Here is a 26,635-nt window from a genome sequence, read left to right on the forward strand (position 1 = left end):
TGGCATTTCAAATGCTTCAAGATCTGTCTTTTACCAGCATCCTGGAAAGCTGCTGGTGATTTAGCGTATGACTCTGATATTTGTATGCAAATGTTGAAAAAAAATGTTTTTGTTTCTTAATAAGACCATTAATTTTATATTGCAACATGACATATTATAATCTGCTTTGTAATTAAAAAGGAGCAAATAGTATTTTACTTTGAAAGGTTTGGGAGTTTTCCTCCTCCTCTTGCACTCAGTACTGTTCTCTTTGCACAGATGTCTCTCTGCAAAGCAGCACTCTTTTGTAGACTGCTGGCCATACTGATTAAAGTTTTGTTTTTTTTTTTGACTGAATGATGTAAGTTTGTATTGCTGTAAAACATACAAATTCAGCTCTTCTTCAGATCTTGAATACAGCTACATTTTAAATAAGTAGGATGATATTTTGTATTTAGTAAGTAGGTTGATATTTTGTATTTAATAAGTAGGTTGATATTTTGTATTTATATATCAGCAAAGATACCTTCCTCTTTCCAGTGTAATTGAGCAGAGGTTGATGCATCAGAGAGGCTCCCTTCCAGGGCTGTTGATCATCTTGTCACTTTTTTCTCTTCAATAACTTTATTGATTCACTTGGGTTGAAGAGAAGGTAGATGTGTAAGGACACTGCTAACACTACTCAAATGCATGAGCTGTTGCATAACAAGAGCAAACGAACAGCTGTCCAACAGCAGCAGTTCTAGGTTATTTTGAGAGCACGACACACCTTAATTGTCTTTTATGCCTTAGGATATGATTTGCTGACGCTTTTGTCCCAGAGAAGGAGGCTTCTGGTACTGTCTCTTTCTTAGATATCCTTTTTGTTTATGTGCTAACTTCATTATCTTATCTCTGCAGATTTTAGGGCCTACTGATGTAAAAGGCAATATGCTGATAAAACTCTGAAGAGCAAAGAGTGAAAGAGAAAGGGTGTGGGGGGGCAAGGGCTGGAAATGGAAAATCATTTATTCAAGGCTCTTCATTCAAATTGTCTTTTTTCTTGGGGAAAAAAGTCCCGAAGGATTCTGGAGGTTTCTGAAAGACAGAACGATTCCCCTTGGGAAAGTGTCTCTACAGTGGCATTTGCTGCAAGCTCGTGGCAGGGCTGGTGTTACTGCTTGGGGTAGGTAGATGACACCCCCAGCCCCCCTTTTCCTAGCAAGTCTGTTGCCTCCTTGCTTGCCTGTTCCTCAGCATGACATTGCTGCTGGCTGGTAGTCCCCTTCCAGCAGCCTCACCGACCGTCACCAGCTACAGCTAAAGCCCATTGCTGCTTTTCTGTTCTCACTGATTAATGAGACTCTTTCCTCCTTGTCCTCTCTAATGTCTCTCTTGTATATTTGTAAGGCAGTCATTTCTCTCTCCAGTTTTCCTTCTCTAAGCTGATCAGGTCCCAACACCACTTCTAATCTGTCCTTGTGGGTCAGGTTCTGCTTTCTSTGGAAATCTCTGATTTTTTTTATGCTTCACATTTGAATTGGTCTTTATCTGTCTCTTTTAAAATAGTAATTGTAGCTCCCAACACTTAATTACATTTCATTTAGGGGTGGAGGAAAGCAATCGCCTTGCCTATGCGTAGCGCATACAGARCCCCTCCATGACCATCCCTTTTCACCTGTGGTTATGAGTAACCTAATCCACGTTGCACCATTTGTGAGAAATTCACCTCTGAACTGTAAGYACTTAGCAGAACCTGAGCTCCTAGATAACTCTGTTTATTTAATTTTCATCAGCATCTCCTGGGTAATTCAATAAAGATCCACCCGTTGGATGGCTTGGCACCAGCTCCAGCTCAGCACACCCTGGCTGCTGGCACGGAAGCGGGAAGAGCGGCCGGACGCGTGCGGTCGGGAGCTGGCAGTGCTTCTGTGAGGGTCGCTCTAGGTCCGGATCCAGCCGAGAGCGTRCCAGTCGAGCAGCACATTTGGAAATTTGCTTCCATGCAGCCAGCAGGCATGTCCTCTCATTAAGCCTCAATGCTGTAAAAACACGTGTCCTCCTACAGCTGCTGGGCATCTYGCTGAACTCAAAGTCCCTATGAGTTGGCTTCAGTGCTAAACAGTCTAAGGAATTTTTTGTATATTTAAATGCTGTTTGAGAGCTACTGTCATGAAAACTAGATCAAAAAGAGAAAATATGACATTAAATTTATCACATTCTGTACTGAAATTCATTGCATAGAAGTGGCCGTAGCTTTTCATTGATGTACGAGCTTATTTTCTCAAGTGAAACCTCTTCACCTGAGAAATAAAAAGAAGCCTTGGTTTCATTTGAAGGGTTGGGGTTGTTGTGTAATTCTTACAGCATTAATACAGGAGTTCTCCAAATGGCATTATGCACTTCTATTCTTTCCACCTGGGTAGTTCCTCTCTCTGAGTAGCCATTATCTCTTGAGAAATACTGAAGTGGTCGGTACCCTGTGGTGGAGAGTTTCACAATACTTGCTAGTCTGCTTAGATGAAAACTAATTCTGTGCTGCTATTTCAGGTCAGGGAATAATTCCAGTTCAGTGATTTTATCTTCTGTTCTTCTGATTTCTTTATTATGTAATTGTGGACCAAGCTTGCCTGGTGTCAGCTGGCCTGCATGATAAAACTAGCAGGATTTAATGGTAATAAATATGTAGGCCGTTGAATTTCTTTTGCCCTGTAAGGAAGAGCTCATTCAACAAACCACTGAATGACACAGAGTGCACAGGACGGACACGACCCACCCTGTGGTTTTGGTGTGCGAGGAGGAAGTGCAGCAGGTAAGGTAGTAGCCCCGGTCACCTGGACTTGGGTTTGGAAGAGCTTCAGGACTTCATTTCAAGAGGGAAGGAAACTGAGGGGAGGGGAAAGAGTAAAGAACTGCTGTATTTAAACAAACAAACAAGCTTGAGGGATGAACTCCTTCAGTGTTTCACTCTCTAGTTATTTAATCTGAAATTTATGCAAACCTGTATAGATGCACCAAATTTTCTTGCATTTGTGCAGCATAGTTTTCAATCAGTGTATGTTGTGGTAGTTTCTCTAATATTTAATCAGTGTGTGACAACAAGTGATCGTCTATTTTCTGAGCCTGAGGACATCTGCCGCAATGGTGAGTGACGGAGCTCCTGCCACCGCTGACTCTTGGCGTACAGATCACACGCCAGCATCGATGTGCRCATGTCTTGTGCCTTCACAGATATTCATACTCAGAAGTAACTAAACAGGCGTGTGATCTTATCTCATGAATTATAGGAATTTGTAAAAGTGAATACAGTTCATAACTGTGATTTCATAGCAACATTCTGTATTTTACAAGTTAAAAATGGTGGGAGCATCAACATTTTGGAGTAACATTAATTGTTTTCTTTTGGCTGTAAATCTGAGAACAAAATGATTAAATAGACTAAAGAAGAGGGGGAAAGCTCAAATAAAAAGGCACTTACATTTATTGCATTTTGCAGGGTTGTTTTCGGGAACAACGCACATCTCTTGGGACTTTGTTTCTTATCCATTTTATAGAGCTCTGGCCTCTTAACAGCACTGCTTTAATGACTTGTTTTGGGGGTTCTGAGTTGGTATCGGTGCTTGCCATGAAAACAAGCCTGTTACAAAGAGGTCAGGTTTCACAAGGCAGCAATAGACTTGTAAAAACAGATTTTACTGGCACAAATAAAGTCAGAATTAAGAAGAAACCAGAGATTCGCGTAAAGAAACAAGCTACAGAAGGAACAAATATTCAGCTAAACTGATTAACGGTATATAAATTGAGATGGATTGGGAGATAAACAAGTTTGTTTTTTTTTTCCAATTTCTAAAACCACACTTAGTGGCATTAATGATTTTGTGCAGTTCTCTATAATTCTGACTTCTGCTCTCTTGAAGATTAAATTTCTGAGGAAATATCTTGTTCCTGCTCAGGCATACAAATGTTTTTTTAAAAATTAGTTTCAATTAGTAACTTTCATTGGATTTTCTAAATAGTGTACCTGAATCTGCTCTAGTTTACACTCATGTTGACATATTGTTTTCTGTTAATTACAAATCTTCTTGAGTTTCTTTTGTGGTTCTTGAGAGTCTCACCTCTGTCTTTTAGTCTTCAGTCTAATGTATGGGATGCATGGGAATATTTATTTATATTTTCCTGAATACTGAATATTAGGTTTCTTGCGTTCTGTGTCACACTCCTGAGACATCCCGGGACTCCTGCCCTGTCTGCCCTGCGCTCGGTTTGTGCAGATGCAGACAAGAACTATGCAGTATCTCTGCCTTCTGATGATCATTTTAGAAGCCAAAAGAAAACTTGAGTTTTGGGGGAGAAAACTTGAACTGTGTTCCTGTATTTCCCCCTGCAAYGGGCTTGAAATGCAAGACCCCTGTTGCTACATTTTTATGTTGGTGTGGTGTAGCGTGGTGTGGTGGTGGTGCTTTGTCTTTTTATTTATGTGTTTTGTTTGTTTATTTTCTGAAGATATGCTTAATTTGGATGTAGCAACAAGGTACGTGAGACTGGCACTGCACACGCTGTGAATGAAATACCGAGAAGTAGGACTGAGGCTGCTGGGTGAAATTTTGCCCGGAGGGTATCTAGCCCTGCGTTGCAGCGGGCCGCAAGGTGCGCCAGGGCCGCGGAGCCGCGTGCCGAGCGTGGCCTTTGGCAGCCGCGGTGGCTCCTTTGGGATCCCGGGAGTCACCTGCTGCCGCCCGAGCCCCCAGACCTGGTGTGCAGGGACCACCGTATTCGCACTGGGCGGCATCCGGCGACTTGGCTGGACAGGGCAGGTCTCCCAAAGAYAGTGCTTAACAAGGTGACCGTCTACGCGTGAAGCTGCAGCACAGTAACTCTGCTGGGATGGTTGGGAACGTGTGTTTTTGTAGAGCTCATGCAACTCAATTGATGCAATGCGATGCAATACAGTGCCAAAAAAAAAAAAAAAAAATCTGACCTGGGAAGTGGAATAGCTGTACTACTAATAGGAATCTTTATACTTGCATACTTAGGTTCATGTTAGGATGTACATTAGTATATAGAGAGGAAAGCAACCAGGAGATCTACTTTTTGCTCCAGAATTAATTTATTGATGCTATGCAGGGGTATTACAGTGAGGGGAAGAGCACAGTGTACGATGGTGCTCTATGTATGCCTTACATAGAAGGACATTATTGGGAGCATCTTGCAGTAGACAGCATGCCAAACCGTTTGGATTGAGAAACAGGTAAAATAGAGGAATTCCTTCAACATGAAGTTTGCATGTTGAGAGACAGGTAACTTACTAACATTGATCTGTGACATTGTGTTTTTGCATAATTTTATGAAAGTGATAATTTGTTTGAAATCTGCTTTTGAGCACAAATCGGACAGTAAAATGAGACAAAAATCAGATGTACATCAGACTGTTCCCTGTCCAGTTGCAGCCAGGAGAGGGAGGGGGGAATGTGTGGACATACTCATGTCACAGGTCACCCGGAATGGGTTGTCTCTGAAGAGTTGCTCTTCGACTAATTTTGTTATGAGTAGGAGTAACTAAAGTAATTAATTAGAGACTTCTCTATTCCTTTCCCTTTGGCTTTTATTTCCCGAGCAAAAAAATCCAACTGCTGATCCATTTCTTAAGTGTTGGTTGGTTGGGAAGTATTTATTGATCTGCTGCTTCAGTTGGTTCAGTTGTGTTAATTCCTGAAGCTGTAAATGTGTGAAATCATTTTGGGAAGCTCTGTGTGTCAGGCATCGTCCTCTCTGCTGCGGCTGTTTGGGGAAAATGTTCTTACGTGTTTAAAATAAATATTTTGGGGTCTTTTGGTTTTATGTTTTGGGTTTTTTCTTTTCTTCTTCTTCTTCCATCAAAGATAAAGTTGTACAACTCCGTAAATACTTTTCCTGAACTGAGCATTATTAAAAGACTAATATGACTGTCAGGAACCAAATGTCGTTTTGCAAATTTTCCATTTCGGTCCAGTTTATCAAGAGTAGCGGGACCCAGCCCCAAAACAGATGTATTGACATGAATTTGAGTGAGTAATAATTGGTATGCTTTCTAGCTACCCGCTAGTCAATTTGTATTCTTAATTCTATTTGAGCAAGTCATTTTAATTTTGCTTGAAACATTTTAAACCAAATTAAGCTAAAGCAAAATTATTTTAAAAWCACCTTTACTTCAACCAATGGAATTATGCTCTAGACAAAGTCTACAAGGTAATTAGACAAATACTTAATTCTCTCTTCTACATTTAAAGAAATGTGTGGGATATTTCTAGGTGATTTTACAAGTTGGTCTATAATCTAAAGTTTGATTTAACCAGGAAGTTTTTCTTCACGTTAGTCCTTTGAAATCTCTATTCTCTCATTTTTAGCCATTTCTGCATTTGAAGTCCAGCCACTTTCAGCTGAGGTCCAAGAAGGTGGAGTAGCTCGATTTGCCTGTAAAATAACAGCAAACCCTCCTGCTATCATCACATGGGAAGTAAATCGAACAGCTTTACCTTTAGTCATGGACAGGTATGTAGACCTGGGCATTTTAGAGTGCCATTTATTTTCTGTAATCGTTTTAAACCTGCTATGAGAAAATAATCTCTATACTTGCAATGCCATCATTTAAAAGTGGATGTACATGTATAGTTTGTCAACTCTTAATGCTGCAAATAGCTAATAATAGTTGTCATTAATGAATTTTGTATAATTTTAATTAGATGTTGTGAGTGCAGACCAGAATCCGACACAGTTGTATATGCAATGAGTAGATTGACCTGTGGATTGTTAATGGACAATTTTACATGCAGATCATTCTCAGGGAGGTGGGCGTGCTATGAGATACAGGATATGTATAGGTATAGGACTTTGGCTATGGGGACAGTTTGAACTAGTRGCATGCTTTCACAAGGGCAATGTAGAAGAATTGATGCTGAATGCCTTTTTCTTTAGAGGGCTGTTAATTCTATGTACAGAAAATGGCATTGAAACATTTAATACTAAGGACATTCACTGAGAGAGACTTCTGTCTTGAATCAATTAACTGGAAGTGTACAGCCTGCTCCCTGCTAGGTTCTCTCCCTGTCCAGACTGTATTAATTGAACCTACTCCTTTCCTTCTCAACGCACAACCTTTTTTGAATATGTCCAAGATACCTAGCATGCAACAGAAGGTAAAAAGAAAAGCATAAAATGGAAAGCAATTTTTTGGGTGTGAATCATGTACCAGTTTTGCCAGTATATCAGAAATCACAGCCAAAAAATGAGCCAGCTTGAATAATGTGAGTATGTTCACTGGCTAGAGAAGGTTGGGATGGTTGCTTCTGAGAATAAAAAAAGATCTACTGGTTAAAAGTAAATTCTTGTGCTCTCGTGGAGGGGGGAAATGTAGGGAGGTGAGTCATGTGTGGAGAATGCTTTTGAGAGATTGCAGCCTGCTGTTCCAGGTCAGTGTAGCAATGTCTGTTTGTAAATCAAGTGTTCCTTTCCATGATTTTATTCACTGGTTGAATATTCATCTACAATTCTTTTCTGTCTCTGTGGCAGGGTAACTGCTCTACCTACAGGAGTTCTCCAAATCTATGGTGTTGAACAGAGGGATGCTGGGAATTATCGATGTGTTGCTACAACGATAGCCAACAGACGTAAAAGTACTGAGGCAGTGCTAAGTGTTATTCCAGGTACCCAGCGTATGAGATATTTCCGTGGCATCGTAGTTGTYGTTGTAATACAGTAAAAATGTTTACATGCAGTGAAAAGCTCTAACTCTTCTGTGAGCTTTCCATCCACTTTGGAAATAGTAATTTTGCTTCCTCAGATCCTGTTGTTAAGATATTGCTCAGTATAAGTTTTTAGAATTAAAGAAATAAGATTTTGTTGTAAGTTTAATTTTAAGCGTTCTTTAAAAACTTGTCTCATTTTATTTCAAGTTTAATTAATTCTTTTGTTTGTTTCTTGACTTTTTTTCAAAGCATCTGACTTGAAGCCTTTTCACAAGCCARCTATAATAGCTGGTCCTCAAAACACTACAGTGTCTCTTCATCAAACCGTCATACTAGAGTGTGTTGCCACAGGGAATCCAAAGCCGATCATCTCATGGAGCCGGTTAGGTAGGTCTTAAAATTGTAGCATATAACCTTCAGCCTGCAGAAAGGGAAGTAAAAATGGAAAGAAAGGATTTCAGCAATTAGGTTACTGTTCTGAGGCTGCATGTAATAGGTAGTGATTAGTAGGTTAGTGCAGGATAAGTGAAACCCTTTTAGTAGCACCCTGCCATGCTGATGTTCRGCAGCCCTGAGGTTTCTGGCACTTAGCATTCGCGTGTGTCCTGTTGTCAGTGCTGTGCTGCCCCCAGCATGGTGTCCACATGATGCGATGGGATGGCGACTTGAGGTAGACTCCATGGTCAATTAAGGCAGGCTGGAGTGGTTACATCCTACAAAATGATCCTGTAAATGTTTCTTCCTCTGTTCTTAGCAGCACATGAATGGGATTTAGACCCTATATTAATGGACCATTTGGTCTTTTGATAGGCATAGTCAGACCCCTACCAGTCTGAGGGGAAGGGGAAAGAAGAGAGAAATGCAGTAAGAATGATAACATTGATCAGCACATCACATTCTTCTGTGAAAATTGCCTCAATTTTTATTCTCCTGACATATACCTAAATGTGGAAGTCAGGTCTGTACCTGTAGAAGCAAAACATCAAATGTTTTCCTCCATTTTATTCTGAAAGTAGGAAAATACATGTGTATTTCTTGGTTGATTCTATGACTCTTCTAGGCGAAGAAGCAAGAAGAAGGTATCATAGCAGTCCGCCTAAGGACCCTTCCATAGAGCATTTGCTGTGAGGTTAGAAGAAAGTGTATAGTAATCAAATGCATTAATTTTATCCCAGTATAATCTAGAAGGAGATGAATTATCCCTGTTCGTAAGGATGATGTGGACATAGGTAGTGATGAACTGAGTCTAAATTGAAGTCTTAGTCTTAAGTAAYGGGGAAAATGGCACTGGCTTTTAGCTATCATGGGGAATTTCAGATATCAACTACTTATCAAGTGATAAGGCCTATCTGTTTGAATGGTCAGATAAGTAGAGTGAAAGCAAAGCAAATGCAAAATGTAAACATCTGAAAACTCGTCTATAATTTCCCTTTGTACCTTTGACTTTTAAACTCTGATCCATGCCATTGCCATTTAGGCAACCATATTTAGAGAGGCTATTTAGAWACAACTTGCAACCGCGTAACCACACTTCTCCCACTTTTTCAAATAGATCACAAATCCATTGATGTCTTCAATACCCGTGTCCTTGGAAATGGAAACCTTATGATCTCAGACGTGAAGGTGCAGCATGCAGGAGTATACGTCTGTCGAGCCACTATTCCAGGCACACGAAACTTCACGGTCGCAATGGCAACTCTCACTGTGCTAGGTGAAYGTGCTTTGAATTCCACAGGGTGCTCAAACACCTTGTTTCTCTCTCAAGCTGTGTTCTGTGCCAGGTTGATATTGTAATTTCTTTTTAATTTTGCTCGTCTGTTTATTAAAATCGCAAGCCTAATGCACCAAGGGCTGTAGAGAGGTTGAGGAGATGAAATGAAGCACAGAGATGTGGATGCTTTCTGTCTGTTGACTTAGATGATAAGTGTCAAATACTCAACGTTTGGGAGCTATAAACTAGCAGTTTGTTTGCATTCAGAGATAGCCAGGTGCAATATTTGCTCTGGGAAGACAGATTTTTCAACAAGCAAAGGGATCCTATGGCAAAGTATCTAAATATGYAGTATACACATATGCTTTGTGAGCAGTGTGTCGTAGGCTGGAATTTATGATCATTTGTATGCATTCATAACTGCATGAACAAAAATGTATAGAAATGTTACTTTCTGCGCAGATAATGCATATTTTTAAAAGCCACTCTGTCCACATGGAAGCATATACGCTTTTTGCACGGATATAACTCTGTGTTCTTCAAGTGGCCTGAGGAGAGAGGCTTGTGTGTGGAGAACTCTTTATTTAGTAGTCTGACTGTCCTTATATTTGCACGGACTTGATTTTTGCTTGTTACTTACCCGTAGCTCCCCCTTCGTTTGTGGAATGGCCAGAAAGTTTAACAAGGCCTCGAGCTGGTACTGCTCGTTTCGCCTGTCAGGCAGAAGGAATTCCTGCCCCCAAAATTTCATGGTTGAAAAATGGAAGGAGAATACACTCCAATGGTAGAATAAAAATGTACAACAGGTAAGGTTATCAGCACTGTATGAGAGCTGTGCCTGAGCAGTATGCAGTAGTTAAGAGTTTTTACTCAAGAATGAGATTCCAGTAAATAAATGAAGCCAGATGAGACGTAATTCAAGCAATCATAAGTAAAGTTGGGCATTAAATGTAGCATTATGGACCTCCCCAAGACTGAAGGAATGCAGATTAGTCAATACCTAAAATCCTTAGAGAACCTTTTGTGATCTTTGCCCTACCTGTGGGGAAGCTGAAGTGATTTCGACACTTTCTGAGAAATTACAGTTAGAGATTTACAGTAGTGTAGCCTGAATCTAACCAGTTGTATGAGGCTCCACTTCACTACTTTTGTAGAGTGAGGAGCTCATAACAGTTAGAAAGAAAACGGACAGTAGAAAGAAAGACAGTAAAAAATGACAACACTAAGGTTATGCTTTTTGCTAGCGGGAAGTAGATTTATAGGTTTGTTTTCACTCTGCCTGGCTTTGCAAGCGTAAACATGATTGCTAACGTGGCAGGTTCTGAAGAACATTTCAGGTTGCTAAATTTCACAACCACACATCCGTTTCTAATTGAACAGATACATAAGTAGAGCATGCGTCATTTAGAATAAACTCGTGAAGCAGAGACAAAAATGTAATTGTGGCTGTCTTATGTTGGGCTGAGTTAATCCAAGATTTGACCTTTTCTTTTTTTTCCTCCCCTCTTTCTTCCTTTTGGATTCAGTAAATTGGTGATTAACCAGATCATTCCTGAAGATGATGCCATTTATCAGTGTATGGCTGAGAATAGCCAGGGGTCTATTCTGTCCAGGGCCAGGCTTACCGTAGTTATGTCAGAAGACAGACCCAGTGCACCCTATAATGTCCATGCTGAAACGATGTCAAGTTCAGCGATCCTGCTGGCGTGGGAGAGGCCGCTGTATAATTCAGACAAAGTGATTGCATACTCTGTACATTACATGAAAGCAGAAGGTAAGCAGTGCTTGATTTAAAGTGTGTCTGTATACTTTTTCCTTATAAGTGATAAGAACTTTTATGCCCTTGCAAAGTCTGCCAAATTTGAACTTCCAGAGCTGCATCAGGCCATACCTACCTAGAAATCYGTGTGGTATCCAGTAAACCCACCAGGAAACATACTTTTGCCAAGTCATCTCGTCTGCGGAGCTGAGTGTTCCTCCACTGCACCCTTGTGTGATCTCTCCAGTGAGCAGATTTTGGTGTGGGGAATGGGCTCTAAAACCTGGGACCTCCGTGTTCCTGCCTGGATTTCCCTCCCTGTCCTCAGCAGGAGCATCTGCCTGCTCTCTTCCGTGTGCGTGCTTGGCAGGGGAGGACAGACTGCACAGAGTCCTGACAGTTCAGAGTTGAACTTTTCATCGATTCAGCTTTTTGTCCAGATTCCTCAATTTTTGTGACTTTTCATATATTTAAAAGTAGAACAATTGATACCTCAYTGATTTAACCCTCATCTCTTAGTCTGTTAGTTAAATGAGAGAATTCTGCTCTGCTTTTACCACTTTCTATATTTCTATATTTCTGTAATCAAAAGAATATACTTAGATTTTAAAATATGCTGAAATAGCCATGAACACTTTGTCTTAGTCTCTGAAATGCTATATACTTTTCTATATAAAAGGAAATAGTTAACTAGGATAAAAATGAGTAATTACAATTTTTGAATCACTTCTAGTATTATGTCATATCTTTAAGGAAATCTATAAGGTGATAGAAAGCTGGCACATTTCATAAGCAAAGGAAGCGACTGAAATGACTTTGAAATTTGTTAGGTGCGTGGTTTAAAGAGAGGAGACGCATCTCTGAGCCACAGCTCTGTTTTCTAGGAGAAGTGATTGCTTTTTTTCCATCTCTATTCAGTAGCTAGTTTATTCAAGGACAGGGCTGCAGATGCTCAGCTCTCAGTGTGGAATACCAGTCTGCCATCTGCTAAGCAGAGGACAGGAAGGACAGCTTAATTACTCTAATACTGATGCAGGAATAGCTGCCTTTGCTTTTGCAAGTGGGATTTTTCAGGACACAAGAGAATTTTGTTTGAGGGAAGGAAGGAAAGAGTTTTAAAAGATAATGAGGACAAGAGGTGCGGGAAATTACCCCCTACACTTTCAGTCACTGAGGCATTGTGCTCACAGCCCCCACTCRAAGCTAATATGAATAAAGTCACACTAGATAAGCTATCTGGGTAATTGTATGTCTGGTGCCAGCGTAGTGAGCAGAGCCAGGGTGACTTCAAAGGAAACTGGGCAACTGTTCTGAGGGAGGGAAATACTCCTGCACAGTAGGGAAAAGAAAGTATCTTCCGAAAATTTGTATTCTGCAAAATTATTATTCAGCTCCTGCTTCACTTCCTTGTTTATCCACAGGCTTTATATTACGCAGTGAAATTGTAGCTTGTCTTCTAACAACCCAAACCCTGAGTTATTTGAGCTTGCTATCTCAAATACCCATTTTTTCATCTTCCCAGATAGTCTTGCAATATTTACTTTTATGTAAGGCAGCTGTGCATCCTTTCACGTCAATAAAGAATTCCACACTGGAGGAGTGAGGAGGGCTAATGTTATGTGGAGTAATTCCAGTGCTGGAAATCAAAATGTAGCATTTTTGTGCATTTTTACTTTGATAACATGATTGAGTAGCTCCAGCAAGTCTGCATCAGGACACAAAAACACTGCTGTCTTGTTCTGCATTATTGCGAAAATGTCAGGGTTCGAAGGCTAGTGGACTAGAGCTCTTGCAAAAATAACTGTTTTCTAATTGATAGTCTGTGAACATTTTTGAGGGTGTTAGCCACATGTCAGAGGCATTACTGAAAAGCTAGAAAGCATGCTTTTGTTCAGCAGTATCATATGAGTCAGTTTTGTAACGTTAAATACAGAACTAGCTATGTTTAAAGAAATGCAAATTAAATATTGAATCAAAAGTTTTTCCTTTATAAGATGATATTTGCATCATTGCCTGGTGCTAGCATAGACTGCTGACATTGTCAACACCTTACTTTGCAAGAATTCTGGATAATTATGTATTCATGTAAATAGTCTACAGGAATGTGTTGCTGTCATTATTCCCTTCAGCCTACCTTTCCCTCGTCTACCCTCACAATTTGTTTCAGTCCSTAATGAATTTTAATTTATATCTTCGTGTCACAAAGGATCTCAGATGTATCTGACTGGACTATATTTTACTTGCTTAAGGTTTGTAGTACGTGTAACCTTTTTCATTATACTTTTTATATTGATATATTGCTCTCATTTTATTTAGAAACCTCATTTGTCAGTATAAATGAGTAAGCAACTTTTATTGTAAAAGAAAAGCTAAACCAGTGCTTGCTAAATCTCCTGAATTATACTAATGCCTGTGAGTCCATAATCTTTAAACASAAAGGAAATTTGGATAACTCATTGATTGTATGTGGTTCCAGAGATTTTTCTCTGAAACTCACATGTGGTAGGTGCTCTGAATACAAAAGGTACTGTCTGTCATTTAATTTCACAACTCGAGTGTTCAGATGGCTTCACTGTAAAAACAGGCTCAGGCCCTCATCTCTATAAAAAAAAGTTAGTGTTTTATTAAAGTTGGTTGAAGAAACTAACAGGTGGTTGTTTTGTTTTTTGCTTTTTTTTTCTTTAAGCAGAATATTTTACATTCGAATAAGGGTCATGGTAGCAAGAAGAATAAGGGTCTGATGAGCGTGCATGTTGGAGTGTGTTAATTCCTTGTTAGTGATTTAGGGGAGGCACAAAGGGGACACTGATTGTGGTGGAAGGGCAGCCTTGTTCTCTATTATGGCTGTTTCATTAGGGCCTCTGCATGAGGCCTGGCAATCCTTTCAATGAGAGAACAAGTCCTTTTAATTTGAGCTCAAGGATCTTGTTGAGCAGGTCAGAAATCGTGCCTTGCAATTCCTAATTAACAAGCCATTAACTAGTCTGTTGTGAGATGCTCGTAATCTTGTCTAATTAAAATGCTATCAAGTTAATTCATAAATGTGGGAAAACTTAATGGTGGAATTTGCCTTTGGTTTTGTTTATAAATTCAGTTGTGAAGAGGAGGGGCTGGCTCTTACAGAGTTTTGATTAAGTTGACATGCATTTGGTGTGAATTGTTCSTGAACACAGCAGCTTTCACCACACTTATTCCACTTTATAGCCTTACTCTATAGGGATAAAGTCCAACAAAGGCAAGGACTGCTGCATGCATTGCTATGCATATCTTAATGTGAATTGCTGAGATTTCTTTTCTTTTTTCTTTTTTTTTTTTTAACAACTCATTAAGGAGCAAAACATTTTTGAAGCTCATTCTGGGCTGTTCCTATTGCCTTCTCTCTGAATTAAAGAAAAAAACCATGTCAATCAAACGTAATAGAATTTGCAGGGCTAAAATGAGATCCTTTTGCTGAACAGCTTCTTTCTGTTTGTTTTGTTTGTTTTTTGTTTTTGATAGAGTGGAGCCCTTGCATTCCTCCCAGTCTGCTATAGGAAGGCTCCGTAAATAGGTTTTGAAAAAAATCCCCGACTCTAAACAAATAGATTTAAAGGTTTGCTATGAATGATAAGGCTATTAGAGCTTGTCTGTTGTGTTACTGTACATTGGGCACAGTTTGTTGTGACTAACTCTAAAAAGGGTTTTAGAATTGCATTCAGCATCCCTTATTCAGGAAAATCCTGAAACACCATAATCTACACCACAGCAAGACACAGTTACTCCTGTGCATGAAAGAGCTTCTACTTTGTAGGGCTGAAAAAATAGTGAGGAGTAAGTTGGGGAAAAACATGAAATAACATTATAAGATCTCAAAGAGAGGATACTCTGTTTAGAGATTGTCAGCAATTTTTCGTTTGTTTGTTTAACCCTTGTTTTATGCCAGGTTTAAACAATGAAGAGTACCAAGTAGTCATTGGAAATGATACAACCCATTACATTATTGAYGACTTGGAACCCGCCAGCAACTATACCTTTTATATCGTAGCTTACATGCCTCTGGGAGCCAGTCAGATGTCGGATCATGTGACTCAGCACACCCTTGAAGATGGTAAGACAAATAAATACCATTGACTGAAACGAGCATTTTTACTTGCACAGAGGTGTACAATCTGGTGCTAACAACTTCTGAGGACCCCAAGCTCCACTGACATTTGTGAGGCTTCTGCCTACACATGAGGGAAACTGAGCCAGCTAGTGAAAGGAATGAGAATAAAATGGCATTATGACCAGATAACGTTGTGYGTTACATACAGTGTCTTTTATCAGTTGAACGACTGTTTCATTAAATCACTTAAATAACTACTCTAGGCAGTTATTCAAGAATTTGGTCATAGTCTCAGATTTTGCCTCTATGAATTTTTAATAGCAGGTAATTTAAAACTTTTCTCACTCTGCCCGCAGAAAGCTTCATTGCTTGTGTGTGTGGTGTTCTTGGGCGTCTGAAATGTAAGTCAAACTACATGCCCACTGCATTTCCTTCAACTTTTGAAGGAAAATTTGGCATAACAATTTGAAATACCAGAAAGTCAAGGTATTTTCTTTTTTGGTCTGTATGCAGTTATTACTGAAGCCAGAATTTCAGAAGGACCATATCAACCTATTTCCATGMAGTGATTTGGCTGACCTGAACACAGTGACAACAACAAACTGTTTGGTACAGTTTGTTAGAACTGATTAGCGAGTTGTATCAGGGCTAAGTTTTGGCAGGGTGAAACGTTTCCAGTTCCAGTTGCCTGCCTCTCTCTTTGCCAGGAGTTACTGCTCTTGTAACACGGTTGGCAGAAGGAAGCATGCAGTGACTCTTGAATGCTACGGGTGGTTGTGCTGCCTCCCAATTTAACTGTGGCATCTTAACCTTGACAGTCAGTTTGTTGGAAGAGCAGGGTGTTGACTGACATCAATTACTGCTGGCAGCAGCTAGAAAGGATGGTGTTGAGGGTCTCACAAGAAGGAGTTTGCTAAATCTGCATTGTATGCAGAAGGTGAGAAGTATGAGCTGTGTCACATTATCCCCAAAATAAACAATACCCCGCAAACCTTCTTGGGCAATACTCATGTATTATTGGTACCTCAGCACAGGTAAGGTGTTGGATGAAAATTTTACATCCCTCTTTTTCCAAAGGTCCAAAACTTTGTCCTTTCTCTTTCTAGTTCCATTGAGGGCTCCTGAAATTAGTTTGACAAGCCGGAGTCCTACGGATATTCTCATCTCTTGGCTGCCAATCCCAGCGAAATACAGGCGAGGCCAAGTGGTCTTGTACCGTCTGTCTTTCCGTCTCAGCACTGAGAGCAAAATCCAAGTCTTGGAGCTTCCTGGGACTTCAGATGAGTATCTCCTCGAAGGCCTAAGGCCTGACAGTGTCTACTTGGTTCGTATCACTGCCGCAACAAGGATTGGCTGGGGGGAGGCGTCTCTGTGGACTTCCCACCGGACTCCCAAAGCTACAAGTGTGAAAGGTAATTCTTGYGTTGCTGACAGCGTGGGGATGGGGTCAGTTGCAGCTTTATCAGAAGGCTACATTTTTTTCTGACAAGTAGTGCAAGAATTTGAAATAGATTTCTGTTACACATATTCGCTTTGGTAATCTAGAAAATTGTGTTCTAACCATCATTCAGTATATAATCTGCACAAACTTGTAGTTGCAGTAATAAATTACATATAGTTAATACATAGTTTCAGGATCACAAATTGAAGAGGACCTAATCTGTCTTGTAGAAGACCTTATATGTAACAGTAGAAGCAAAAGCGGATGTGTTATTTTGTATTATCTTTGTTTTTTTCACATTGTTAATGTTCACATATTTCACACAATAGTAGGAAGCTTTTTGTCTGTAAGCTGCTCGAATATTGTTTGTAAAGTTTTATCATCATTTCCAATGATAATGTAGTCTTTTCTTATGTTCTGCATAATTTTAACTTAAAAATGCGTTGTTGTGCAATGCAAAACCAATTTCTGTAAATTAGGACATTAAACATGGCTGTGTATGCATTTACTTAAAGGAACTGAGCTGATGCATGTATGCATGTATTACAAGCAAAATGCACATATTTTTTGACTTGATATTTGAAATCTGCTTTTAAGTCATTATAATTGATTTGGCTTATATGATTATTATTATTTAGTAATGTTAAACAGGAGAGCATTCAACTTCAGAGGAATGCCTTAAAGGTGTAGGTTTGAGCTTGTAACTTTGCTTCTTAGTTTTGGTCCATATCCACTGAATCTGGATTTCACTGAGCTTTGACTTGTGTAGTGAATTATTAGCACTTAAGGATGTAGGATGTTGTTACTAATCATATTTGATAATAATCTTTTGGATTGCTTTCATTTTTCTTATTGTTCTCTCTCTTAAAAAAAAGGAGAGAGAAAAGGATGCTGAATTCCAAGAGGGTTCTTTACTTACTTATCTTATATTAAGTGTTTGGATTAGCTATATAAGTAAGGCCAGCCTATATCATAAAGAAATAATAATGTGAGTACACAGATGAGCTGGAATCAAACCCTTGAGTAAACTTTGGAGTGATGGAAATGCAGATGGATTRTGGAAGTTATTTGTTTCTCGAATATTAAAATACTGTGTATATCCTCTAAACAGCACCTAAATCTCCTGAGCTGCGTTTAGAGCCGATGAACTGTACAACCATAACAGTACAGTGGCAGCAGGACTCYGAGGACACTGCAACTATTCAAGGGTACAAGTTATATTACAAGGAAGAAGGTCAGCAGGAGAATGGACCAATTCTGTTGGATGCCGGTGATCTTGAATATACTGTCAGTGGTTTAGGTGAGTGCATAAAGAAAAATTTTAACTGTTCTGGAAGAAAATKAAGTCAAAGGATAACTTAAATCTTACTTGAGACCAATAAGGCAAAAATGTTAGACTTGTCTATTTTACCAGCAGTAAACCATGCAAGTGTGAGCTGTGTTGTTGATGGAATAATTCTACCCTTAGAGATGTTGCACAACACTTAGGTGGCGAGATCCTGCAAATTTGTTATAAATTGGAAGAAGGATCTTCAATTAGGTCTAGGTCTATCACAAGACCTAGAACTAGTAGGTAGTAAATACTGCTAGTAAAGGACCCAAGTCTTTCTCTTTTTTAGTACTCAATTTAATGCTCAGTGTTTTTAGCTTTTGTGTTTTTGTGCTTGATCTAATAACAGTGAAAAAAGTTGCAAAATGTCAAAGGATTTTCTCTGTTACATCTAGCTATGCCTTTTGTCACAGCTACAGTACACACTGAGCACTATCAGCTTGCTCACCATTATATGGCTATAGGACACATTACTACAAATTCCTTAAAATATTACTGGGATACTAAGGTAAAAATAAACTACAAATACCTTAAAATATTAATGTGATGTAACATGCAAGGGGTAGTAGCTAGTAGCCCCTGTACATGTTGTTATGCCATTAATATTTTGAGGAGTACTGGTAAATATTTGCAGAGTTGAATACGAAGATTAGGGCACAGAGCTTGCTGAATCCATTGATCATCAGACTCTGATTCTTCCTGTGGCTCTTGCAATCCATGGTGGTTCAGATTTGTTGGTATCATCCCCAGGTAGAACATATTTCTGTTTGCATATGTAACTGAGATTTTTTTCATAAAAATGTGATTTGTAATTTAATCAGCAAAAATATTATAGGACTTGACACTGTGTTTGAAATGCATCAAAACAATTTACTTAGGGGCAGTGTGGAGATCTAATCTTGCCTAAATTATCAAAACTGATCTTCAGTCTTAACTGGGTCAAATGGCCTCTTGACCATGCTCAGATATTCTCATCTGCTGCAGATAGTTCAGATACTATTTTAGGGGAGATTTGAGGGTAGCGTTCAGCTCTGTTAACTGGACAACTGACCATCTGTGACCATTCCTAGCCAGAGCATCTGGCAGCAGCTGACTGTTTAACAGAGCTCTGAGACAAAAGAGCAGTGGGCTGGAAGGATGTGGTGTCTCTATTCTACAATGTACATATATTTTTTGTGTGTTTTCTCCTTATGCAGTTACAAAACAATAATTTCAGACACATGCAAACTTCTCAACTGTGTGACCCCCAACATATAGATTTTCTCAGTACATAAGATTTTGATCTAAGGGGGGATTTATTTGACAGAAATATGTTAAAATATGTATTTTATCCATGTGTTTTGCTGTTTTTCTTACTGGTAAAGCATGTAGGCAGAGAAGAAAACAAAAACAAAGGAAGTTTGGGGAATTAAAACTGTCATATAGTCACATTTGTTTTCCAGATTTGAAGACATGTGAGTGTGAAAAAGCTCATATGCTTAGTTATCCATGCAGCCATGTTGCATGCGGTGTTTTGAGTATTCCTCATCATAATTCTGAGTGCAAAACAGGGTATGTCTCATAAAATCTGATTGCTATCATTTATCTTTTTCTGACAGTCTGTAATTTATGATGCTGTAGGATAGGCCCACTGAAGAGCTTTTTTTTTCAAGTAACTTCATTAGAAGTCAGCTGGGATTTGGCGGGGGGAGGGTTTTTTTTGTTTTCTTTTTATGTGTTGATGAGCTATTAGAATGTTGATATCAAATAAGGGGAGTTTTCCTATAAAAGTGTCTTCGCAAGTATCTTGTTTTTTCTTGCTTCATAGCATTTAAGGAAAAAGACATTCATTGCTAAACCTACAGAAAGATCTTGTTTGGCACAGGAAATTTTACTAGGTYATGATTTTCCACTGTTAAGATAGCTACACATGTTGAAGCCTGGGAAGTTCTCACRGACTTTTGATAGTGACAGTACCTGCTTGACTACTTTATTTGCCCATGGAGAAGCTGTCTGTCTGAAATGCTTGTTCATRCTATTTTTTTTTCCTTGAAAATAGTACCTGACCAAGCTTTCCCTGCCCATAGCAGGTGCACATGTGGAGAATAGAGCGGATAAAATTACATGTAACATACAGCTGCAGAAAATGTAGCAAGATCTACACAGTAGTAGTTAGGGACCAATTAGCTCTTTTTATTTCTCATGAGTAACTTAAATCATCTTGGACAAGGCTATTTCACTTAAGTGAAAGCAAAATATTACTTAGTAGAAACTGGCTCTACCTGGCAGAATTTGAGACAAAACAAGGCCATCTCTAGATTTTCTGACTATGATTAAATAAATAAATAAATAAAACCTTAGTGAACTAGGCAGAGGCTTTGAGGACTTACATTCTGTCATGCATTTGCCTCTCCTGAGGACATTATTTTAAAGAGACTATCAATAAATTAGTAGCTWAAAGGACCTTTAATGTCTTCATGATGAGCTACAGGCGTTAGTAGAATACTGGAAGTGAGAGATCTGAAGGAGAAGGGTTTATTAAGGATTTTCAGTTTCATACATGTTGGATAATACAGTCAAAAAAGCACAAAAAAAAATTCCTAATATGGAAGAATATGCTAATAGTATTAGGTAATTCCCAGTAGCAGAAGTGGAGTAATTTTTCRTGTGTTGTCTGTTGCCACTGAAGTTACTTGGCTTCCAAACTCTACTGAAAACACTGTTGAACAGCAGAAGACTTGCAAATAGCTACAGGTCTTTTGATGCAAGGTCAAGGCTGAGAGACAAAGCAGAAGCAACAGGGCCAGTGTAAGAGGGGTTACCGTGAATGGGCATTAAATATAGCAATTTGAATATTATGCTGTGTGTTTTAATCTCCTATTGGTTCCTACCCTGTCTTTTTCAGACCCAGCCTCTCTCACTCCACTGTAAGTGTACCCAATTACTTCTGTGTATTTTTAACTGGATTATTTAGTGTGATAGTCACCACGTAAGCAGAGTTAAATGCTCTGATCAGATTCAGGGCTGCGATTCTCAAAATAAATACTCACGGTTTCACATAGACGTTTGTATGTRTTAAAGGTCTTGGCATTTATTTTTCAACAGCAGGCCACTTCCTAGTCCAGTGTAAAATTCCATTAACGTTATCACTTGAATTTGCCACGGGAGCAGACCCTTGGGTGCATACCATGCATTTTTGCCTCTATTTTTAATTCCGCCTTTGCTTCCTCTTGCTCTAGAAAGTTCTGGCTCTCACTGCCAAACGCCCGTGTGGCGAGCCTTCACGGACTGGCTGGTACAGCTTCTGCCTCTGTGGTGTTTCAGGATGTGTGTTGAGAAGTCAAGCAAGTTTGGCTGGTGGAAGAGTTTGTTTGGGAACCTTCTCTGACTGCAGCTTGAGTGGGATTGGCAAAGCTTGAGAGTTAAAACAAAAGGAATGTCAGAGAAGCTCATTTTTGCCTTTTTATTTGTCTTTGAGTTAGTTCTTCAAAGAGCATTTTAGACGGGTGTACGTATCTCTGCTGCTTGCCCATCCCAGCTCGCTGGGTTTGCACCTCTGTGGCCCAGAGGAGGCTCTAGAAGAAGGGCAGTGACTCAGGAGAGCCTCTTTTAACCTTACCTGGTCTACTGGAGTCAGGAACTTCCTTACAGGGACTGCTGATGGAAATCTCATCCTGCGACCTGCGTCTAGAAAGAGTAAAATCGAATTCAGCTCGTCGATTACGAACTCAAGATGATCTGCCACGGTGCTGGCTGGCGCAAGGACGCTGTCCTTCAGGCTGCCTGGAGTAGGCATGCTCCCTCTCTTGGGTCTCTTCTCAGTTCTTACGTGCGTAGTTCCACGCTGGGCRCCTTTACCAAAAGGCGTGCTAGGAGCAGCAATATTTTTGCAGCTGGAAGCAGTGAAGCCCRTGCTGTCGGTGGTGGGGAAACCCGAGTGGGCTCGTGCCGCCAGCACGCTCTGTGCGCGGGCGTGGAGGCAGGCGTGCTGCTGCCGCCCGGGAGCTCGGCCGCCCACGGCCGCTGCGGCGAGGGTCTCCCAGAGTCGCACCTCGGAGACGTGGCTGATGCTCGCGCTTGCTGAGCRCACACGAAACCCCGGGGCCAAACGGCTTGTGGCGAAGGTGTGCACAACCTGGGTGCCCTTTTGTTCCTGTTGCATACGGGACRATAGCATCCTGCATGACCGATAGCATCCTGCGTGACCGTTTTCAGCCAGACCCCGAGGGGATGGAAAAACTGGTCTGTTAGCTTTGATGAAAACGCTTCGGGCATCCGAGACCACATACCATAACCTTTCCCTGACGTGGGACCCCCCGGGAGAGCCGCCGGAAATTCCTGTCCTGCCGACCGCACGGCCACGCGGGACGGCGGCTCGCGCCGGCGGGCTCCCCGCGGGCTGCGGCGGGCCACGACCGGCGACTCCTCCGAGGCGCGAGCCTCTGCGAAGCAAAGCTGCTTTCCCCGGGCGGCACCGCTCTCCCACCTTGCTGCTGTTGCCGTGCTGCCAGAAACCACAGGTCTGACTGAAAATGTTTTGTCTGGCGACTTTCAAGTGGAGGTGGTTTCCCTTCCGCTCGCTGCCCCCTTTCCCATTCTTCTGGGAAAACACGTACATTCTGTCCGATGCATTTTTAATTATGTTTGTGCAGATTACTGCATGTTCTCAAGAAGTTTTGTCTGAATGAGAAGAACCTCCGTGCTTGGAAACTCCTTCCCATCCCACCCTTTCTGTTAAGGAGTGGCAGGAGTGCGGGAAAGTGCCTTTTCCTCCTCTCAGGCCAAAGAAACCAAAGAAACTTCCACGACACAACGACACGTCCTGGGACTGTGGCACTCGCTTCTGAAAAGGGAGCTTCTGCCAAGCAGTTAGCCAGCTACCGGCTACAATTAGCATTCCCCCAGTTCTGGCTCTTTAATTTCCCCTGGATCTACTGATACCTCTTTATAACCACATATATCTTTTATTCCATGTTTATCAATATGTCAGTGTAGCAATTTCTGATAATTAGGGCTATAATTTCAGCTTGATGCCAGGTTTCGTGGATGTCAGTGTAGTCTCGTGTCTGGGATATCCCAAACTGTGTGTATGGAGATTGATATTGCTGTATCATTACAAGTTACTATGAAATTTCAGCTTGGGACTCCTGTACAGTTTCAAGGAACCAACCATTTGTACAGCTTCATGAGATAACCTGTCAGGTTAGCAAATCGACTTCCATTTCAGCTGAAAATAGAACCATAAAGAAAGCATTTCTAATAAGCACAGTACTGAAATCCAGGAGCATCACTTCCATATCCTTTTACCTTCCAAAAATTGTGTCCCATGTATTTCCAATGAGTTAAAAAAAAAAAAAGTGCCGAAACACAAAGCGCAAAAACAGACCTTCTCCCTCAACATTCAGTTTTTTTCGCAGTTAATTGCTCCCAAAAGTCATTCAGTAAAATAGAATCTAGTAACTACAGATCTCCTTTTTCTCTGCTTGGGTTGGACAYAGTCAGTGAAAATGTTGATTTGAATAAACTACAGCTGTGCAAAAAAAAAAAATAATTGGGGAGATGACTTGAGTTGCTAGTGAACAGCCATACCAAGGCTTTTCTGCTCACGTTTATCAGCCCGTACGGCAGCATCGTGCGCTGTCCACGCTGCGGGCGCTGGGAGGCATTATATTGCGTTGTTACCTGGTGAAAAGCGTGTCTMATAGCTCGGGAGGTGACCAGGACAAATATTATCACTTATTACTGCTGTTTACGGCTGGGTCAGCGTAGTGTTTRCTCACGCCGATTACATCCTTAAACTCAACCTCTTGTCCGTCCGTCCTGCCGATGGTGCGCGGCAGGCGTGCTACCGCTGCTCGTCGGCGACGGCGCGGSGGCTCTGCGGAGCCGGGCGGCCGACCCGGTCTCGCTGCAGAGCGGTAAACCCCGACGCCCTCGAAGCAGACCGGGCGGGTGTCAAAGCAGCCTCGGCCGCAGCTAGCTCGGCCGCAGGCGCGTGCGAGCGTGCTGAACGAGCCCGAGCTGCGGGGCTCACCGGCGCGATGGTGCGCTCGCCCGCGCTGCAGCCACGCGAGACGCCCGTGCCGTGCCGTGCCGTGCCGTGCTGTGCTGCGCGGTCGTGCGAGGGACCTGCCACCGCTTCGGTGAGCCTGTCCCCGAGGGCAGGCGCGGCGTGTCTGCACATCACTTCCTCTTAAAAAAAGATATATTCCCCCTTCCCCGCCAGGGTTTAAAAGAAAAAAAGACCCTAGAGATTAAAGGGGGCTGGCAAGGGGAGGGGGAGGTTTATCACGCTGGGGGGTTTATTTGGTTTTGTTGTGTGTGTGTGTTTTAACCTGCAAAATGTCAGAGCAAATGGTGGTTTGATAAGCTTTTGCCCTTTTCGTATGCGGAGACAGCTGACGTTCTACCGGTCCACGAGTGAAAGGCGATCAGGGTTTCTGCCCGAGCTGGGCCGGAACTGGCAGGCTGCTGCGGTACGCTGCCTTGCACGCGTCTCTCGGCGGTGGTGGTTTTTTTGTGGCGGGGCTCTCCTCTCAGATCCGGACGTGCGGTTCGCGGCGGGGCGGCTGCGCAGCGCCGGCGGGACGAGCCCGGGCGAGCCGACCTGCAGAGCCGCCCGCGTCGGTTGTGCCTCCCCCCGTAAATGGGAGGGGAATATTAAAGTGCTCTGTTTAGGTGAGAAGTGGATTCGCTCGGGTTGCAAACTGAAATCTTACGGAGCAGAAGCAAGCGGACGCTCGAGTCCAGCTCCGTGCGGCTCTGTGGGCGCGCTGGCACGGCACCCGATGTACCAACCGCCTCGGCTTCGGCTTCGGCCGAGCGCGCTCGGGAATCCCGGAGAGGAACCAGCTTGTTCAAGAGAGGGCAGTTAACTCCCAGCTGCTAGCGCTGCATGCGTGTCACGCAGCTCAGGTGCCACATCTGTAAAAGCCTAGTGCCTTCCTTCCTGAGTAGCTCTGTAATTACATTTTCCGTTTTTTTCTCCCACACTGAGGACTGTCCTGGATTTGTCTCCAAATTACACATTTTCACCTCAACTTTCATTGTAGGTGTTAGGAAAAAAACCCATTGTTTACTTTGGACATCACATATTCTTTCTGACACTATTTGTATGCTTCTGTCCAATAAGTTTCAGATTTGTTAATTTTTTGTGTTTTTAAATGGCATTACAAGGACATCTGCCCATGTTTTTGTTCTTGAAAGTAARTATCATTGTAACGTAGTCCAATTGTAATGGAAAGCTTTAGTTAAAGTTCAGTGTATTTGTCAATTTGAAATTACAACATCAAGCCTCTCGGTAATTTACTGATTTAGCCAGTGATCAACTTTAATAGCCTTTGAAATACTGAGATCTGTACATCTGCATGAGCAACATATCTGTTTTGATATTGGTTAAAGTGTGACATGTGACAAAACGTGACAATTTGTTACAATAAGAGTAAGTTCTAGGTTTCTTTGGATTAAATGCAGAGATGTGAAATGGCTTTAAACCTGATGAAAAATTACTGAACTGTTTACGTGTGCAGCACTAATCTTGGGTCAGAAAGTTGTGTGCCTGCTCCCTTAGATAGAGGGTAAAGATCTTTCAGGAACAGGCAGATTGTGTATTGGAAAAATTGCCTAATTTTTTCTTTTATAAAAAGCCTTCCTCAGTATGCTGTCTGAGCTTGTCCAGTCTGAATCCATTGATCTGGGAAAAAATAGCTCCAGCAGCCTCATTTAAACGCGCCTTGACTTTTGTGGTAATTCCTTTTGACTTCCCAGGCTGGCTGCCCTGAAAAGGGGAAGGACAAGGCGAGGAAAGGCGCCCAAGCCCAGGTAAGACCGCAGGTGCTGCAGTTCAAAGAGCAAAGCAGAGCGCTGGGAGCAGTTGGGCCTGGCTCTCCAAAGAGGTAGTGGGGYTGTCTGGAGGAAGGAAGCGCTGTTATTTCATGGGACAATGTTTTGTCACTGTTTTAAGGATAAAAATGTAAAGATACAGGCTTTGCTAAGGGAACGGGAACGGCTCTCTTCCGTGGGGCTGTTCCAGCAGCACGAAGGGCTGTTGCCTGTTTTGGGGTAGACTCTTTGCCTCTTTGTCAGCTTGCCCCGTCGCTGAGGTTGGACCCAGTTGTTTCTTCAGGGACATGGGACTAATTGCGTAGCAACTGCTCTGGAATCGACCTGGAATCGAGGGTGGTGGAGGGAGAGGCTATTTGCTTGTGTCAAGATAGTTTGCCAGTCTCTAGCAAAGCAAACTGTGTCATCTTGGAAGTATTTAGAGCTGAAACTTTCAGCAGTGGAAAAGCGATTAGAATCTGGCAGGAAATGCTCTTTGCGTTCTTGGGGCCAGAAGTGGCCCATTTAAAACTCAACCTGTATGGGAATGCGGATGGGAAATTGTGTCACGTTGATTGAGTAACAGTTAGGACAGATAGGGTGTATGCAAACAGTGTTTCACTGGGCATTTGCTGGAACTGAGAGTCAAATTTGCTTCATGAAAAGGACGTACTGATCGTCACTTCAAAACATTTATGTTTTTTTTAATTAACCCCAAAGGTGTTTTCAGAAATGTTTCTAAGCATTACAATGAYTATTTTAACAGATTTTTTGTAAAAATGACCAATAAATTTTAATTTCTTATGGTATGCCTTTAACTTAGTTTCTACT

General features: G+C 41.5%; 1 protein-coding gene across 1 annotated transcript in view; it reads left to right on the top strand.

Moving 5' to 3' along the window:
• PRTG (protogenin) overlaps positions 1-26,635 on the top strand; it is a gene marked incomplete at its 5' end in the record, with an annotated part of 80,499 nt that overhangs the window by 26,670 nt on the left and 27,194 nt on the right. Inside the window, 9 exons of the mRNA XM_085303660.1 lie at positions 6,342-6,486; positions 7,504-7,637; positions 7,929-8,066; positions 9,232-9,390; positions 10,037-10,196; positions 10,917-11,164; positions 15,072-15,236; positions 16,340-16,645; positions 17,786-17,974. Of these exons, the coding sequence (XP_085159786.1) occupies positions 6,342-6,486; positions 7,504-7,637; positions 7,929-8,066; positions 9,232-9,390; positions 10,037-10,196; positions 10,917-11,164; positions 15,072-15,236; positions 16,340-16,645; positions 17,786-17,974 (1,644 nt within the window). The remainder of the gene's footprint in view (positions 1-6,341; positions 6,487-7,503; positions 7,638-7,928; positions 8,067-9,231; positions 9,391-10,036; positions 10,197-10,916; positions 11,165-15,071; positions 15,237-16,339; positions 16,646-17,785; positions 17,975-26,635) is intronic.

The sequence above is a fragment of the Rhea americana genome, unplaced genomic scaffold (genome assembly GCF_003343005.1).
Source record: "Rhea americana isolate MKP2758 unplaced genomic scaffold, rheAme1 scaffold_2, whole genome shotgun sequence".
NCBI classification, from domain to species: domain Eukaryota; kingdom Metazoa; phylum Chordata; class Aves; order Rheiformes; family Rheidae; genus Rhea; species Rhea americana.